At 38.6% G+C, this 20,157-nt stretch overlaps 2 protein-coding genes across 2 annotated transcripts in view; one reads left to right on the forward strand and one right to left on the reverse strand.

The window, feature by feature from the left end:
* The first annotated feature begins 3,906 nt into the window (after positions 1-3,906).
* Positions 3,907-9,235, forward strand: tmie (transmembrane inner ear). The gene is made up of 4 exons (XM_010767628.1): positions 3,907-4,574; positions 6,794-6,911; positions 7,691-7,840; positions 8,485-9,235. The coding sequence occupies exons 1-4, from the start codon at positions 4,470-4,472 to the stop codon at positions 8,616-8,618; spliced, it is 507 nt and encodes a 168-aa protein (XP_010765930.1). The 5' UTR covers positions 3,907-4,469; the 3' UTR covers positions 8,619-9,235.
* Positions 9,236-14,409: 5,174 nt separating this feature from the next.
* pth1r (parathyroid hormone 1 receptor) overlaps positions 14,410-20,157 on the reverse strand; it is a 43,341-nt gene continuing 37,593 nt past the window's right edge. Inside the window, exons 9-13 of the mRNA XM_010767629.1 lie at positions 19,088-19,154; positions 18,855-18,949; positions 18,416-18,557; positions 18,040-18,081; positions 14,410-17,951 (exon numbers count right to left, since the gene is read on the reverse strand). Coding sequence (XP_010765931.1) covers positions 17,589-17,951; positions 18,040-18,081; positions 18,416-18,557; positions 18,855-18,949; positions 19,088-19,154 — 709 coding nt within the window. The 3' untranslated portion in view covers positions 14,410-17,588. The remainder of the gene's footprint in view (positions 17,952-18,039; positions 18,082-18,415; positions 18,558-18,854; positions 18,950-19,087; positions 19,155-20,157) is intronic.

Below are 20,157 nucleotides of genomic sequence, written 5' to 3' on the forward strand. Positions count from 1 at the left end.
TTGTTGTCCTCTTGTTTTTCTTTGTATAGCCCATCACTGTCTCAGTCTGTTTCTGTGACTCACACAGTTCTTCTGTATTTACTGTGTAAAACGAACACGTCAGTGACGTCACCACTGAATGATTGTCTAGCTGTAGGGTCACGGCCCGGGAATATCTGAAGGGCACAAAGTCTCTGATATCAATGCACTGTAAAATTGGTTTCTTATCTTTTATAAAATAAATTAAGTTAATTTCCCTAATGCAGGGTCAGCTGAAACCAGGACGTATAAAGTCATCACAGTTTTATTATTTTGCCTTCATAATGTATTCTGCTCCTAATTTAACTTAACAAAGCGTTATTTGCTTTCTTGCGAGAGCTGGGATGGAAGACCAATCTACATTTGTCTTAGCATAAAGACTTGAAAAGGAACACGAGTTCTCTGTCTTCCTTGCTTTCTATCCAAGCCACTTCGACGCCTTTTACAGACATTTCTAACGCGTTTCCTTCAATAAGATGTGTTGTACTTACGTTTGGATGACTTGCTTGGCCTCCGGTGATGTGTTTCAACCGTTCACTCAAAATAAAATAAACTATTTTCACATTCAACAAAGAAAACTGGCCATTACAATAGTCAAAACAAGTCAAACAAAAGAGGTAAAACTCAAATAAAATAATAGAAAACCTTTCTTTCTTTCTATGTATATTTCTGTAACTTTAAAAGGTAACTTAAACGGTATCTTAAACGGTTAAAAAATGTGGCTAGACGGCGTATTTCCGACAGGTTGCCCATGTCTCTTTAGAGGCTGGCGTCGTGGGAATTGTACACATTTTTATCCAGATATATTGGACTTATTTTGAATATGATTTCATTCTTATTTGTGTTGTATTTTGCTTATTTTAATTGATGTTTCTTGTGTTTTGCAATACTTCCTTAATGTTTAATTTAATTTCTCTTACTACGGTAATGTGGGAAAAAAATTGATTTGAATGATTACCTCTAAAGTAAAACAATTAATTAATTATACAAAATGCCTGAATGCTGGTAGGCTATAGGCAGGGTCGGCCCTAGACTTATGGGGGCCATAAGCGAGCTTTGGCTTGGGGGCCCCCCTCACTCTAGCGCGTTCTCACTACACACAACACAGAACCAACTTTTGTCTTATGATGTTAGCATAAGCACACATATTGTATAAATAAACATGTAAACACCTAACCTAACCTCCTCTAGGGGGGTCCTCACCTCCTCTTGGGGGGTCCGGGGCATGCGCCCCCGGGAAGACTTTTTTTTTTAAATATTGCAGTTAAAAGCATCAATCTGGTGCACTTTGAGGGCAAAATGAAGAGATCTATGGATACATCTCTCAACACCCATATGAAACAGAACTGTAAACAGATTTTTCTTCGTCCGTCGGTGAAACGCCCCTCCTTACTGCAGAACGTCTCTCATTATGTTATAATTAAGCAATAGCTTGCGACAGGCCGTGGTATATGCTCATTATATCACAGCTAAGGGGCGTGGTTCGGCCCGACGCGAACCGGAGGGTCGACATGATGGTCACGTCATGATGAATTTCACGTAAAGCACGGTCAATGTATTATATTATTGAGGGAGAATTGTCCGGGAAAAAACATTCGGGGCTAAAGCCCTGAATGCCCAGGCCAGGCGACGCCACTGGGTACCTGTGAGCCAATAAGACAGATGTTTATTTCCATTCAACTCTCAGGTTGGTCTGGTGTCTTGCCTCTGTTGCATTCACAGAACACGGGAAATTACAATCCTACCGTCCTCTCTAGTGTCATGATGAGGTTCAGGTAAAGCACGGTTAATGTATTATATTATTGACTCAATAATATAATACATGACTTTGAGAGTAGGCAATCTAGGCATATTAACACAATTAACTAAACATACTTATCACGGCGATGGTGTACTGAGATGTTTTTTTTTGTTGCCAGGGGGCCCCTTAGTGGCTGCGGGGCCCTAAGCGGCCGCTTATGTCGCTTTATGGGTCGGGCCGGCTCTGGGTGTATTTTTATAATTTGTATTATGTTGAGCTATTTAGCCAGTGTACATTTCCCACACAATTCTTAATACAGAATTGGTGATGATGATAAAATAATGTATTCTCAATTCTCAATCATTTTCATTTAAATGATTAAGTAGCCGTAATATGGATAGACATCTAATTTCAAAAGGGGGTAAATTGGATGCTTAATGTCTTTAAACCTCCATTGAAGACAAATAAAATGCCAGGACAGAACACTATTTTAACACCTCTCTTATTATTGTATTGTTAACTTTGACAAACCAAGCTACAAAAACCGAATCTATTCTCAAATAATGTAATGACAAGAAATTCAAAACCCTAAGCTTTATTCAAGCAACACAGCAGGCTCTTTTATATTCCATAGTCCTGTTGTGGTGATTGCATCCAACACCTCCGACAAGAGCCAATCACTGGGAGCTGTTTCCGACTGAGGCTAAGGCTGAGGATAAGGGTTCCCATTATCACCAAAACCCTTAGAAGCCAGATTAAAGTGTGCTACATATGGTCAAGTGATTTCTCCTGGATCAATTCACACAATATATAGTGCCCAAGTTTTGTGATTAATGCGTGAGCCAAATTGTCTAATATGTGTAGAGAAGATCAATTTTCACTGTTAATTAAAGATTTACCCAGGACCAAGTAAAGTTGGCTCGATGGTGCTATTATGAAAAAAGGCCATGTAATACTATATAATACACCTTTTAGACCTGTAGTGAGGATGATGCTTGATGCATGCCTCAACAGGGTGCTTCAGGCAGTTGAATGCAGTTATTTTACTGAAATCTGCAGGCATGTATCAAGTCTGGCCATTATAGTATGGGTTTGAAAATTGGATTTTAAATTCACAATAGAAGTTGAGATGAGGTTGGTGCCAAAGTACCTCCTGGCAATATGATCTGTTCAAATGGACAGGTTGTACTTTTAAAGAACATGATATTAATGTTGGTCCAAACTCAGCATCGTAAGCATGTCCAGCTGCAGCAAAATGCTGTTTTCAGGGAAAACACTATCTGCCCTGCAAGGTTGGCATAAAAGTGATAAATATAGCATTTATCAGTTAAAGGACAGATATATTACTCAGGCTTTGGTAGTTACCCATTAATAGAGCTAAACCATCACCTTGTGACGGTATCACTGTCAAGACGCCATTTTGAGCCATTTTTGATGGCACTTCCGATTGTTTTTCATATTCATTTTGACCTTAACTACACATCTGTATTGTTTAGTGACTGTATCTTACATCATTGTGACGTAATTGCGGTCACACAAACTGTACATAGACAAACTCGTAAGGTGAAAAGAAGAGAACTTCTTGCGGCTTGTAAAGAAATAGAAACAATTACCCAGAAACAAGCAACTGGTGCATACACATTTTTGTGAAATGCTTAAATTACAATTTAGTTTTACTGGAATATCACTTTATATACGATATACCACTTTAATCTATTTCAATTTGTTTTGGGGCCTTTCAGAGAGAGCATAATATTGTCATTCTATCTTGTGCACTGCTGTGTCTGGTGTAGATAATAGATAAATAATTTATAAGCAAAACACGGAATTAGAAAATTATGTATTTTTAACCACATACAGCATTGTACGAACAATTTAGAGCCACCCCTATTATCTGGACAACCTGTAACATTTAAGATACATCAAAAATAATAAACAGATTTGCAATTTGTTACATACTTTCTTATTCTTTATGATCTTTAAATACAACTCGTTGACTTTAAATTGGAAACTTGTTGAGGAATCTTATATTAAATTCAAATTTGTTTCAATCTCTGGAAACATCATACGTTAACATCACCCACCTACTACACAAACACATATGACCATTTGACCTGTTTGCTCTTTCCTTAGTCATATTGGAAACACTTGTTCTACAGCACCTTGGCACATATTCTGCCACAGAGAAGGGGGGAGGCTGTGAGCATTTTCACACTCCAGTTTCTAAGGTAATAAAAATGATGACGCTCACAGCCATTTGTTTCAGTGTCCTGCGCAGGCCAGCCTCATGGCTAACTGCACTGCCCAGCGCCCATCCCCCCACACTGTGCACACGGCCTGTCCCCGGCAGGATGAGCTGACTGTAAACCACACCAGGGCTATTGATTAATTAATGTACCCCAACTGCAGGCTTGGCTCCCTGCATAGTAGTGGAGCAGTTTTCAGCTGCCTGCAGTGGCGTGTGCCAGTCTGGTGTTCCTGCAGTGTTGAGGGGAGGAAAGGCATAAAATAAGAGTAGCAGAGCAGCAGACAACTGTGGATGGGAGGAAGGCGTCAGCAACATAGTCACCATTAATCACCAAAGGGCCATTGTGGTCCTGTCCTCTCCACGGCGCCAGCGCAGGCAGGCAGACAGAGATAAAGAAGAAGAGAGGAAGAGGCAGAGGGACAGAGGGGGCAGGGTGGCTGTAGGGAGGAAGAGGGGGAGAGAATGTTTGGGGATCAGCCTGTATGTCCATCTCAGCCCCTGCTGCGGGGCGCTCTGCTGCTGTCTCAGTGTCTGTCCTCCGTCTTCTCCCAGGTCCCGGACCCTGAGGTAAGAGCCTGATACTGCACTGTGTCCTCCACAGGTCCCCTCTGAGGATGGACTATCCTGAGGGGTTTCTGTGATGGGTGCAGGTGTTTGCCGTTTATAAGGTTGATTTATGTAATTTCTACTTGTTGTTTGGTTGCCTGAGCGGTTGCTTGTGTTATTGATGAAAAGAGAGGGAACATTTGTAGAAACCTGATACATTATATACTCTTACATATAGCCGAGACACGTGTTTTTTATGGGTGCAAACATGACGAGTTGTGCTACCACAAGTTGTTTTGAAGGGGGTTACATTGTAAAGAATTTGACTACTACAATGATTTGACTTCAAACAAACCATGAAATTATTCTGCCTCTGAAAAATAGACAATTTGGCTACTCGCCCATGTAGAAACAGGACTCAAAATATAAAATACTATATTATTATTACTGACAAAAGAGTCTAACATATAAGATTTTATTCAAGTAAACCAGAATCTGTGGCTGTATAATGAAACAAACTATAGACACTTCAGGAAATATAATCTTAATGTGGTAAGCATGGCACACGATTGCAAATATCCAGTGTAAAGTAATCTTATTGTGAGTCAATGTTTTATAATTGGTCTTTTTATAATACACATAACTAAACCTGTAACCCAATGCTGGTTTTTCTATTTTTAGATATTAATCCTCCATTCTATTATACTAATCTTCCTCGATAAGGATCTTCTTAAAAAACAAAGCAACATCTCTATAGAGGAAGAATATAATGATCCAACCAACCAACCATCCAACACAATTAGTTATACATTTGGGTATAAAATGGTAAACAAAGGTCATTTGAGGTCAATAATCTTCTGAATTTGTGTTGTTTATTCCACCAGAAGACTTGAGGCTTATAACTGCTAATCCCGTCCACTAAGATGGCCCAGAGGAAAGGATTCAGCATTATATAATCGTTCTTGATGCAAAAATTGTTATTATTCAAGAGAAGCTCCAAATATCCCCATCAAGGCTAATCCTTCTGTGAGAGTTGGACAAACACGAGTGTAAAGTCATTCAGATCATTTTTTCGTGCAGTTTCTTATTTCAAGTTCACAGTCCTTCTTGTGTCCTCCTCAGCAGACACACAGAGGCCCTGAAGACACACTGTGCTGTCACATGTCACATGTTGTCTAGCTGAAGCCATCAGGTCTGACAAACATCAAAAACTGGTTGAAAATGTTTCATTTTGCCCATTTCTTGCTTGGAGTCTCACATGGCACCAAGGAAAATGCACATGGAAATGTTGGAAACGGTGCAAAAACAAAGCTCTTTGTAAAATCTGCTGATATTTGGTGAAGTTGTCCTCAATGCATCAAGACAATACTTCCGTGTGATTGCAATGTTTTCTCTCCGTAATTTTGAAACATATGGTCAACATTTACATGCAAATGGTTTCTTGCTATACTGTATGTATATACTGTGTAGGTATACAGTATATGTTACATTAAACACACATAAATAGTGTTTTTATTTTTACTGTATTTCTACCAAAGCGAAATAGTTCCTTTTAATTTCTTATCCTCTTGCAGAGCCTCAGTCCCTAAGTGTTTGCTCCACCACTGTGACAGGCTATTCTCAGATATTTTTTTTTAGTTTCAGCACATAATGGTGTTATCAGTAAAGGCAGCAATTGTAATAAGTGTTAGCTGATACATTGCTGTATGTTTATGGACTAAAGTGTAGAGTTTCCAAAGCAACCTTGTATCATCCAATCAAGGGATCGATATACAGTACAGGATAGGGAGAACTCCTCACAATGATTATATCAACAAACAAATTTTCTGCTGGCTCCAACAAAAAAAACAGTGATCCAAGCCATCGATCTAACACACACACACACACACACACACACACACACACACACACACACACACACACACACACACACACACACACACACACACACACACACACACACACACACACACACACACACACACACACACACACACAAGCAAACTGAACTTTGTTCAAAGACCACAGGGAAAGTTGAGAGGCTGAATAGATGCTGAAGATCTTCTCACCTTTTTGTTGCTAATGTTTTGAAAAAAATGTTAGAAATAAAATAAATGTGATGACTATGTCAACTATGTAGTATCAAATCATGGAATTGTCCCTTACAGAAATAGGCCAACAAAGGTTTATGTGTAAGGGGCAGATGAAGAAACTCAAAAAATCTGTCTCTTTTTCCACAGTTGTTGCCCACAGATCCTCCGAAGAAGCCGGACCCCATCACCTCAGAGTCTGTTGTTTTCTGGGGGCTGCGGTTATGGCAGGTCATTGCCATCTTTTCCGTGTTTGTTTTAGCAATAAGTTAGTATACCTCTTGAAATATATTTTTAAACCTCCACAAACTATTCTTCAAGTAGACTGAAAACTTGGGAAATAACTGCAGGCCAAATATGTTGATGCATGCAATTATCTGCCTCAGTGTGATTATCAAGCACAATCTGATAAGTAATGATACAGATATTTTTCAGGAAAGGCAGGGGGTTTCCAGCAGCGAGTCACACTAGCAGCAACTAAGGAAAGAGAACATACTTGCACTGTTATGCAATGTGGAATTGGCATACGTTATATGTTAGACACTTTCCTATAAGTTACATTATTCTAGTGAGATCAAGCCATGCAGGTAGCTTTGATTTGATTTGCTAGGTATTTGACATCTCTGAATTGAATCGATCGCAAAGGACTAACATTAGCATTTTTATCAGGTCTGCAGACGTGTAAAGCTTTGTGAATCTTTAGTTTATCAAGTTCACATGCGCACAATGGTAATGTTGACTATCTTTTGCACAACATTTGTTTTGCGGGTGTGAATGAAACAAATACAAATATTTGACCTGCTAATGGTGCTTACTCAAACTTTAATTATCAGCCATTGAAATGAACCAAACATTGATATCAAATCTACCCAACAGTTGTTGAGATATTTCACTATAAAACACAATTGTGAAAGTCATGATCATTTTCAGATGTATTCAAGTGACAGAAAAACACCTAAACCTGTCATCAGATAGGATGTTGAAATTGTTAAGACTCTCCTAATGAATTCATTTTGTTCCCCCGCCCTCTTTCTCTCTCTTTTTCAGTCATCACTCTGTGTTGTATATTCAAATGTCGAATTCCAAGAACCAAAAAGGAAATAGAAGCACGAAATGTGCAAAGACAGGCCGCCAAGAAATACGCCAACACATTAGAGACAGTGCCACCTCTTAATGAGCTGACTGAGATCCCAGGATGTAAGTACCTTTCTATAATGTATTTCCAATATAAATGGGTCATATTAACAAGCCACGATACAAAAGCTATTTCCTGAAATGGTTCTAACTGTTTTTTTTATCCTGCCACGGTTTGAAGCTGCTTATTGAAACTTCAATTGCCTGTGGCACCAAATAAAATAAGTAGAATAAGAAAATTAAGTAACAATAAACAAGACTGTATCATACATTGTTGCCCTGTAGCAATAATAAACCACATTGTATATACGTAATGCCCCCTTAAGCCAGTATGATTGCTTTGCACAAAAGCACACTGTAGAGGCGTGGAAAACAGGATTAACAATTATTTGTTTGTTAAGCTCTGGATCTTGGTTTCTATTTATGAGAAGAGACGTGTTTTTATGAACACTGTTTATCTTTCAACCCAAAGGTCTTGCAAGACTCTTTGCTCATTTTGATGTTAAGGCTACCTGGATAGCTTTTCTATCTATAAAAAAACATCTGTTAACTTTAATTTCTTTTCACTTTTTCACTGTGTCTTCTTCTCACCTCACAACTTGCTGCACTTGTTTCAATTATTTTTGCTGTGTTGAATTAAAGTTCCTCTCCTCTCCTCTCCTCTTCTCTCTTCTTCTTTTCTCTTTCCTTCTCTTCTCTTCTTCCAGCTGCCCCAGATGCATCTGCAGTTCAGACAGTCTCTGAGCAGGTCCAAACTCAAAGTGCCACCGGCAGCCAACTCTCAATAGTTAGAGTCAGCGAGGAGCAACCCGGCTCTCTCACCTTGCCAGAGACAGGATGAATGTTTCCCTCTTCTTCTTTTTCCCTTATCTTCCTGCAGACTTTTCTCTTGGCTAAGTGACTTTAAAGTAAATGGTGCACATGAAAGTATCCACTCTAAAAGTCCCCTTCATGCAACACACATCCATCTGGTCTTCCTAAATGCTATTTTCCGTATCTTGCAAGAGAAATTCAGGCAAACAAGTAACTCATTCAACCACATCACTTTAGAAATCTATAGCCAGAAAATAGAGTTTGAACTTTGCAAATGTTGCTTTGTGGTGGAGTAGTCCAGCAGCAGTAACTCCGTATGTGCAGAAGAAATGACATCTTTAACTTTGACTACAAAACAGAGATTGTCATGCTTTTGCAAATTAGGTTACACATTTGCAGGTTAGACTTTTGTATTTTTTAAGTCTTTCTATTTTAAAAGATGTGTTTCATATAGATTACACGCTGCTTCATTAATATTTGAGTGGACATTTTCAGAGCATATAACTTTGAGTATGGAAAATTGCTATTACTGTAAGCTGTGAAAATGGTAATGCATGCAGCATGATGTCTGTGCTCTGTGTATTTCTGTCTTCCAACCTACCTGGTTGCTCTCTTTTGGTTTAGCTTTGAATAAAGCAAATCACTCACACAACATCCAGCCGTGTTAATTGTACGATCATTGGTGTCAGCGACATCGGCCTCATCTGTCTTTTAATGTTCTGGTCTTTACTTCTCCTTTCTCTTTTTCTCTCTCTCCCTATTTCTCAGGAATATTATGTGTTGCCTTGTTTACACATCTCAGACATCTTAGCTGCTTAGCTGGGTTTTTCTCAGGTTAAGAAATGTGACAAATATAGGACTGACGTCTGTCTGCTCCTCGGGTTGATATGTTACGCATTCATGTGCAAAAATACATTCAATGGTTTTTGAGTCGTTAAAGGTGGAAGGGAAAGCATTGAGCTGTCAATAAGTTTTTCTTGCATGATAACTGTGTCAAACAAGATCTGCCTTAGAGGGTGGGGGGTGCGCATGCTAAACCTACTGTGGTGAGAGCGTTCATATATCTGCAATAGTGTAGTCTGAGGAGATAATATAATACGCATTGGATTAAATCCTTTTTTGTAACTCTATAACTAATTAAACTAATCAACCGTGCGCCTCTGGGAGAGGGGAGGCCTTTATTATTAACACATAATAAGGATGAACATATTTGCTATCTGTTCTCAACCATGAACTCCAAACTAACCGTATTGTAATGTTGCCTCTGCATTAACTAAGGATGAGGGAAATAGAAATCTAATGCAAAGATGCAAACTGCATAAGTGATTATGTCATGCTTAAAGTACACGGGAAATACATTATGCAATAATATCTGACAAACCAGACGAGCACATAAAAAAATAATAAAATGAAATTCATAATCAGAAGCCTTTTTCTTTTTTTCTTCTTTTTAAAAGAGGGCTTGATTATGCAAAGCAGAGCGCACTTAGGCAAACCAGAACAATCAGAACGAAAAAAACTAAATAAAGCAGATCATTTGTGTGACAAATGAGGTTTAAAAAAATGCCCACTCTTATCTATGGGATGTATGCATGAATACATTTTTTCACACAAAACAGTAGTACAATCTGATAAAGGGTTTGCAGAAAAAACATCCTTTGTTTTTGCACCATTCAGATATGTGACATTTCCCATTAACAATTTCTCTGAACTTTGTTTTCCACATTCTTACCTGGCTGTCAAGAGCATCTGGAACAAAGTAGGAGAAATGAAAGCTAACCAATTTAACGGCCAATATGTGTTGCTGCCCAGGGTATAGAGAGAAGGAAGCCACACAGGCTTATTCTCTGTCTAACAGCCCCCTTCTCCTCACAAGCATTACATACAAAGGAGAAAAAGCCAGAGCTGCGAATCAATCCCTCCTTTTTACTACCTTCCCTTATCTGCCATCAACTCCCACCAGACCTGCTGGTTCACAGTTCAAATTGCATGATTTCAAGTGGCTGAAAAGGAAGAAGTTCTTATTATAGCCGAACAGTCTCAGCTGTTGTTTTTAACAACTCAAACACCTTTTCTGAAACATCTGTCTGCTATAGCTCTGAATGGACAGAAGGTCGTTTAAGGTTCATCGCACACCAACTGATGAGTGACGGACTTGTGAAAAGGAATTTGGTCTAGTTACAAGTCCTGCTTTGTTCCTCAGGAGGAAAACCATATTTGTTGGAAATATTTGTTATATAAGTAAGACAGCTTGTTGCTAGTAGAAGCATCCCTTCTGTTTACATTTACAATTTTGTCAGTAAGACTGAGCTGGGATTTCCTTGAAATGTCACAATGTCACAATGCCCTGTGCCCCCAGGTTTTAAAAAGATTCTACCAGCAGTATCTGAGCTGAACTTTAAACATTTAAAGGTGCTGTGAGGGTTAAGGCCTTTTGTAGAGGGCAATGTTAACCTTTATGTATTCCTCTACTACACACAGTATGGAAACTCATGGCATCAGCACTCAAAGTTTGACCGAAATTAGAACAATGTGGATGTCAAACAATGTCAAGTTCTGACATTTAATTACAGCTCTTCATTTTCCCATCACCAACCTACTCTATAACCCGTTGCCTCATCCCTCCGAGTTGTGTCTAAATCTGACTGGTAGGCTATATAAAGAAACAGGGCAACAAAAAAGAGCTCATGAGCGGAGGAGAAATGCCCGAGGATAAGATTTGTAGACACAAAGACATCTATTCACAAACATTCTGATGGTTGGTTGATTATTCTAAGACAACTAGATTAACCCAACACAGGGAAACACAGGACCAAAATAATTTCAGGTTTACTCTGACCCCTCTGGCAAAGTTTGACATTTGGTGTGTGTTTGTCATTTGGTTTTTTGGCCTGCGTTTGTGTATCCAGTGTCTCTGCAGCATTTGTAGAGCACCTAAGAAATGTTTGCTTGGCTCTTGGAAAAAAGAGTCCAAGAAAAAAGTTTGGCCCCGACTGGAGCCGGTCCTTTGGGCAATTTTCACAGTTTTTAAACAATAGTTGCTGAAGTGTAAAATCACACCTTTGTTTCTTTCAATATAAAATGTAATTAGTTCGTTCCTGCCTAAGGCTGTTTCATATATTTTAGGGGGTCGGTCGGACCCTGTTAGCTCAGTGTCAGCTTTATTTGAGAGGTGCATCTTTCATGTGGAAAGGTGGTCTGTCGAAAGTGATTCCTGAAAGAGAATGCTGTGGGTATTTTGGCTATAATGTTAACGAAAAATTAATTAGGAGTGAAAAACTTAGAATTTTTGTCAATGACTTGATTTATTTATTTGAATATGTTTACAAACAAATGAGACTTGGCAAAATGTATCAAAAGAAGAAGCTACAGGCTCTGCATCTTAAGCCAAACAGCCTTCGAGCATGTACTATCTCCACATGCAGACATTCTGTTTGAAAAATATCTTTGAATGTATGAATTTATGCGTTTGGGTGTATTTGCACAAAGAATATGCAGTGTCAGTCATGGAAAATATCCATCTATAGTTTATGTTAACTTTTTTATTATAAAATATTGTAGCGACTCTGATAGGATGCTGAGGGTGTCACTCAGGTATCCCCCGTCTCTCTGCCAATCATAGAGCTGTACCGGGATACTGGTTGAGGGCGGGCCTGTGGTTGGGGGAGCAGACGGGGGAGGGCGGGAAGTGGTGACGTAGTCTGGGTTATAAAGGTGTGTGTGTGAGAGCTTAAGAGAGTGTGAGGTTGAACCTGCAAGTGATATCTGTACCTGTGATCTTCAAAGAAAATAAGAATTATTAAAGCCTAATAACTAGAAGCCTGTTTCCGACTCCATCTGTGAACGTTACAATATATTATATCTAGGCCTATTTGGAAAATATGCCTAATGGCCTTCTTTATAAGGATGATGTAAACTTCAAAACAACTCTTTTATCCGTCTGTTAAAAATGTAACTTCAACCAAGTTTCGCTCGGCAAAAAGTCTAGGAAAAGGGGGAGACACTAAGAGCTCACTAAAATGTTTTTGCTCATTTATACAAAAGGTGAGGTAAAGTTATGTGATGAACTATTGCTCTTCAGGAGCAGAAACCCTAGTCTTGTCGTTACTGTTTCTTCTGTTTATTATACTCTTCATGTCCTTTTAACCAGAATTGTGTACAAAAACAAACAAGTTATATCTTCTTAATAAGCTTTAGGGATGTTTTAGGCAGATTTTGTAACATCTGGACAAAGCTCGGTTGACTGTTCTCTATAGTCTTTATGCTAAGCTAACATACTACTAGCGGTAGCTTCAAACAGACATTAGTGTGGTAACCATCGTCTCATCAAACTTTTAAAAAGCAACATATTACTGAAAAGGTCAAACTATTCTTTAAGGTCTGGAACTGGTATTCTGTTCTGTTGTTGCTCGTCTGGTCTTCAACCTTCCAAAATGTTCCCACACCACACCGCTCCTCCGCTCCCTTCACTGGCTTCAAGTAACTGCAAGAATCCACTTCAAGACAATGGTACTTGCGTACCATGCTGTGAATGGATCTGGCCCTTCCTACATCCAGGACATGGTTAAACCGTACACCCCAGCGCGTGCACTCCGCTCTGCATCAGCCAAACGGCTCGCTGCACCCGCACTACGAGGTTGACCCAAGTTCCCATCAGCAAAAATACGTGGGTTTGCTGTCCTGGCTCCAAAATGGAATGAGCACTTTGCGCAATACAATTACTAACAAAGCACTTGTATACTAACAAAGGACTGGCTTATCTAAAGCCAGTTGAGTAGCACTTGAATTGTTTTAGCTCTACGAAACCTGATGTACTTTTATGATTCTGTTTTCTTCAAGTTTGTATTTTGTTGGTCGAACGCACTTATTGTAAGTCGCTTTGGATAAAAGCATCAGCTTAAATCAATGTAATGTAATGTAAATGTAATGTTGTAAATATTAAATTAAATATTATCTTATAACCAAGATACTCATCCTCACTAGCTCTGTTAGCGATGATACGTCCTCATAAATAATAACAAAAAAAACGTTCTCTGTAACTCACACAAAACAGATAGTAAACTTTAGTGTAATTCCTCACTGAGAAATTACGTCAAACAATCCAATTTAAGAAATAAATAGACCATGCTTAGTAGTACAGATAGAAACAGATGCAAATTAATTAAATGCATCCTAATTAGCTCCACATTCAGTTGGATTAAAATCTGCCTCCCACTTAGCGTTTCAGGCAGGACCCAGATGATACCTTAATGATTTTCTTTTGTTTTCCACAGCTGCGAAAGTAGAAGAAAAAGAGGAGGTGACAACCGTTTCCGGCAAAGTGGATGCGGATAAAGGAGATAAGAAGACCAAGGAGGGAAAGAAGGATGGCAAGGCTGCTAAAGGGGGGAAAGATGAAAAGGATCCGTCAACAAAGAAGGGTGAAAAAGGTGAAAAGGGAGAATCCAAGAAAGAAGCTGGTGATGGGAAAGGAAAGAAATCTGGAGAGAAGGGAGACAAAGGACAAAAGGGAGGCAAAGGAGACAAAGGAGAAAAGGGAGGCAAAGGAGAAAAAGGAGGAAAAGCAGGAGCTAAAGGTGGAGCCAAAAAAGCTCAGAAGTGATCTCTGCCTTCACAGGACAGAAATGATTATTTCATATTTGTCACTTCACGCATTTTGCACACTTTTTTTTCTAAGACGACATTTGTATATTATATTTGAAATAAACAAAAATCTTATATATAAGAACATGCCTTGTTTGTCTACTTCAGAATAATGAAAGTTGCAGGAATCTCTGTACAGTAAAATTACAGATTTATTATTTTATTCACAATTCACTGATGAACATTATAGAACAGAAAAACACTTTACTATTTTAATCCAATTTTACACTGATATATACAACGTGCCCAAATCACTACAGAGTGATGAGAAGGCGAAAATGCACAACACTGCCCACATACTATATTTAAAGCATGAAGACCAATGTTGACTGCACTGAGTACATTTCGGCACGAGATAAATAAAAAAACAACCACACAATTTACATACTTCCTTGAGAGGTATCTTAAAACAATGAAATACAACATTAGCTCTGTGATGATTGGCCTTATCGTACACTTGATTCCAAAACACAATCATTTTACATGATACAATCAGAACAAATTACTTTATCATAGAGTATTAAAGTGCTCAAATATAATTATCCACATTTTTTTAAAGATTTATTTTTCCAATACCATCCACCTTTTCTATAAAAAATACGGTCTTACACAAAAGTTAGATAACGTTTACTTGCACGTTGGCAATACGTGGAAAGTGTGATTGAAATTGAACAATCGCCTTAATAAAATATTTTACAGCTGTATGGATAAATTCAGAAAAGGTTTCCAGAATTGTCAGCGATGCAATACATACCAGCTAAAAGAAGTTAGTTAAATATGAAGAAATTTAGATCTTTAAAATACTGTATTATCGAGAGACAAAGGTCTCACTCCAATGACCAATCCCCATGGAAATGTTTAAGATCTAAAACCCGCTTCCTAGAATTCCTCTGCTTATCATTGGTTCTTGTATATTCTTCTATATTGAGGTTGTATGTAGCTTCATTTTTTAAGTAATATAAAAAGCAGGGCTATTTAGCTTCAAGCTATCATTATTCAGGATTGTGTAAATAGTGCATTGTGAGGGATTATTTTCAGCTGCTGATTGTTACTCATTTGGTGGGCAATAATAGACATGTATGACGCAGAGGAATAGTTATATTAGACTTTCTGTGTGTCAGTTCTCTATTTGTTTTGGTATCTTTATGGGATTTGTTGAAATAAGGAAACAAAGGTGATAACCAGCCTTTTAAAAGTATTTTTTTTAATAAGGGGGGTGGGAAAAGTTTGTAAAGATATCCGATTCATTTATTAAATACAAATTACTTTAATTATTATTTTTTTTTTGGATGCATTGTAACTCTGGATGGATAGACTAGTATAGGAAGTAAGAGCTGGCCATGCTTTAAACATTTTAAACCAGCCTCAAAGCAAACCTCTTTGGTGGAACACAATTGAGAACACGTTTCAGTCAGTGTGAAGTCATCAAAACAACAAAGAAGCAGGAGGGACAAGAGAGCTTGAAGTTCATGACTCTAGGATTTAAAGAAATGTGAGAAAAAATACTGCGTACAATATTAGCTTTGGTCACAGAAAGTAAGTAATGTGAGGTAAAACTCTCACAACTCCATCAGACAGATAACCAAACAGTGATATATGACACTTGAGACGCAATTCCAAGTAGGGCAACACAACTGCCTTAAATATTAATGATTGTGTTGTCTACGGAGTGTTTCAAATTGTTTTCTCATTTGTCTTAATGCTATTTACATTTGAACATTTTGAACGAAAACTCAATCTTTGTGGGGGCTTTATTTCTGTATTTCTATCTACCTACCAGTAGCATCCTTTTTATGATAGGGGGTGGTTTTAAGACGTTTTGGTCAGTGTAAACAATATGGATGATGAACAAACAAAGAAACACTTTAAAATACCCTTTCTCTGTCAGCGTTTCATTCCTTTTCTCTTTGGTTTAACAGATAATGTTTTCTTAACCAGCATTTCATGCAGATTAAGTGCGATAAATTACAAATTATGGAGTTTAAAATGTCTTGCAGAATGCTTACTTTGTTTGAATGCCATTCGTCACCTGTAAATATATTCGGCTGTTTTGTTTAGAAATATATACATTATCTAATATTGCAAACATTCCGTAAACAAACATGATAAAAAAAAACATTAAAACATATAGCTTTATAACAATACACATGAACACTATTAGCTCACAATTAGAATGCATTTCTGATCTTTGTAAACATTGTGACTTGTATATACTGTACACATCAAAAAGCAGCATACCACTGGACCATCTGTACAAATAACTGTGTGTTATTCATTTCTGAGTTTTCCTTCATTTCCACCAAAAATGTCACCCTTGGAATTCTTGTGGAATTTGAGGTTTTCTTGGAATCCTCATTTAATTAACATTCCTCTGAAATATAGGACTGCTTCCTGCGCACTGTGTTTTTAAAGGGGGTCCTGTCTTTTGAAAACTGTGTGGAAACATAATATGATACCTTTTAATTAAGTTTTTACCTCAACTAACTCTGTATCTGAGGCTAAGGAAAGAGACCGTCTTCAAAGAGATATTCTCACTGTGTGTAGCATTATGTTGTGCGTTTGTGTGACGGAGGGGTAACCTTGTAGAAACTTTGAATATGAAACATTCATTTGAACTCGTCAAAATCTGTTAGTGTCTGTTAATCTGTCTGTGAATACTGGGTTTTTCTAAACATCTGAAATCAAACAACATGTTAAATATATATTGAACAGCTTTATATAACACACCAACACCCCTGGAGAAATGCTGACCATGACAATACACCACTTTAAAAGTATACAAATAGCTGATCAACAAAAGAGGGCTTCAATTACCTGAGTACCTTCCCTTTTACACTGAAGTGGATTCATGTCTACGCACAACTAATGAGATACCATGCCAGAAAGCGAGAAAAGATGCCTCAAAAAATAGTAGCATTAACATTTTTTAGCTCACCCTACACCTACTTAGTCTGATCACACTGATGTAATCATGCATGCATGTGTCACTAAGTACACTCAAAATCCACCTGGTTTTACACCGGTGGTTAAGGCTTTTCCTGGCAAGTACTGCACTGTATTTGACCCCAGTCATGGCAGTGAAAACGAAACAACAGTCTGTTTTCATCCTTCTACACATTCAATGTGGCAGGTGGTTGGCGACAGAGTTGAGTGTTTTTCCATCACCTTTCAAATGAAGGTGGCCCAGCACATAAAAGTGATACACCCTTATGCCTCGAACCTCATCTGTCGGGAACGTCCTGACTTGATTCAAAGCAGAAAAAACTGTCAGTGTTGATGCACGCAGTCGTCCCCTTCAGACCCCCTGAGACTGATTTCATTTGTTTTCTTCCAGTTTTCTTCCCTACCAGGGAGGTCACATGACTGTCTCCCTCTCCTCCTCCACCACAGGTGAGGGTTTCTCGTTCTCGCAGGGCCGAGTATGAGCCGAATGCTCCTCATCAGGAATGTGAAGCTCCTGTCCTGACGAGGGTAAAGAGTTCTCAGAGACAGAGCCGTTCTTCACGTACCCAGGCAAGTTCCTGTGCCCGTTAACAGGCACCGGCCCCAGCCTGGTGGTGAGGTGAAGGGCCAGCGGTCCTCTGGCAGTGACGTTGGTAACACTGGTGTGTGACACCATCGGACCATAGCTGTAAGTGTTGCTGCCGCTCCGAGCTTTCCTTTTGAAGTCCAGGGCCAAAGTCCTCCTGCTCCACGACTTTTTGATCTCAGCTTGCACCTGAGATCAGAAAGAAGTCACTCAGTCATGTAGGAGCTTAAAAATCATGCAGGAGCTCGTTGTGTAAGATGCCAAACTGAGTTCTTACCTCCCCATTACAAAAGCAGTATATAATTGCAACTAGGAATCCCTGGAAAAGAGAAGAGAATGATTTCATGAATATACAGACTAGCCGTGTTTAACAACATGACATTTAAGCTGTATAATTTGATATTTTGCATGGCATTTCTAATCATAAGCCAAGCCATCCCTCTCTTCCTCTTTATCTAAATTGAAATCTAACTACAACCAAACATCTTAAAAGTAAGCAGTTATCTGACAGGGTCTGGTTTTTTAATGATAACGATGCATTAACCATTACCAAACATGATCAGATCACATTTGTTCAACTTGAAAGGATACATTAATATTTATTGGGACCCTTAGAGCTAAATTAACATTTTCTGAAATTTCAGAAACTTTACTTGGAAGGAGTTGAACAGCATCTCATAGTGCATCTGTATCAGCCAGGGAACTCCAGACACCTCTGTATACGGCATGGCATGGAATATGATGTAGTGGACACCGAAGAGAGGCATCAACACCATCGTGGACTTCAACAGTTTTCTGTAACAGTAAGAAAACAGACAAACTTAACAAAATACTACATAGTGTGCCAAACCATCTGCAGATTAAAGAGCTAAAACAGAAACAGAAAACAACAATTCTGAGTAGTTTAAAAGAAGGCTGATGCAAAAAGAATTCTGTTTGCAGCTCAAGTGTGAGCTATTGAAAGACATAACCTTGAATATTGTGAAAGGCCTTTTCCACATTTAGCAACCATTTGAAGCCAAAATCAATTAAATGCAAGGAGTTCTGACTGATGAAGAGGAGCAGCCAGTCTTGTATATCTTGTCTCAGTACCTGTACTGTTGCCTGGTGTCACACCTGCCAGCATTTGTTTCTCGTAGTTTAGTTGCCAAGACTCTGATGATGTTCAGAAATAACATAAAATTGACCTGAAGAGAAAATAGGAACATAATGATATCAGTTAGTGTAATTATAAACATAATGAGATGTTATCCAACAACTGTTATGCCATAGGTGTTATTTACTGCTCAGCAGGCGAGAGGTGCAAGCAGTGAGCATGTACTTACCACTATAGCTGCCAGGATTGGCACTTGGTATATCCATTTCAAATTGCCTGCACTTAAGTCCCAACACCTGCAGTAGAAAAAACAACATAAGGATCAGCAAAAGATGAGTGAGGATCTCGCTGCTAGCTGTGATAATCCAGGATCCCTTAGGTCACCAGCGGTGTCTCTGATTATCACTTCCATCATTTCATAAAATCATAGGATTTAGACGGAGATTTACACACCATATTTGCTCTATCTTCCCCCATCTCTCAAATTGATTCGATATAAGTATCATATAAAACCACTGAGAAATTAATTTGAGTCATTTCCTTCCTACTGAATTGATTCATAACCCCTGGGCTTCACATCAAGCCCCCTTATGTTTCAAAGGCTTTCGTACTTCTGAAAATGCTTTTTAGTATTCCTTTGAAATAGAAAACCTTAGGCTTCAGTTGGTATACAATATTGTTAATTTTTCCTAAAGCTACCAAGTAGGGCACTCTCCTGTTTGTGAACCACATGATTTTCTTGTCCTTTTGGGGCAAATATCACAGAACTGGGTAAAGATGTTGACAGTGGGTCAGTATTACCAGTGTGGTCCGCTGTAAATAGGTTTGATTTTCAGCCAAATGCTTATTACATCCCAAATAATTTACTACAGCTTTGGTTACTATCATGCTTAGTTTGTTTTCCTGCCCAAAATGCGTGGCAGGGAGCTGCTCTCCTGCTGAATGAAAAGTGAAATATGTGCTGGACATCAGCCGGATACCAGCTTAGCCGTAAGCTCTCAGCTCCATGGTCCTTCATGGTCCTTCGTGTTTGACTGTGGTCCAGGACCAATGTGGAGACTACAGATAGTCAGTAAGAGGGGGGTCCACGGCCCTCAAAGTTAGTTTAAGGCAGTATTCTCTGAAGGTATTCTCTCCACTTTAATTCTTCACAGCTTTTTAAACTGTCCTCAAGCTTTACTACACAAGTATATGGTGTACTCGGTAATCAGAATCTGTGAAGAATGCGATATTTTTAGACTTGTCATCTTGAACCTTAGATATGTTGTTGTTACAGCCTTATCTGGATATGCAAATCTG

This window comes from Notothenia coriiceps, unplaced genomic scaffold (genome assembly GCF_000735185.1).
Source record: "Notothenia coriiceps isolate Sejong01 unplaced genomic scaffold, NC01 NC01_scaffold00004495, whole genome shotgun sequence".
In the NCBI taxonomy this organism is placed as follows: domain Eukaryota; kingdom Metazoa; phylum Chordata; class Actinopteri; order Perciformes; family Nototheniidae; genus Notothenia; species Notothenia coriiceps.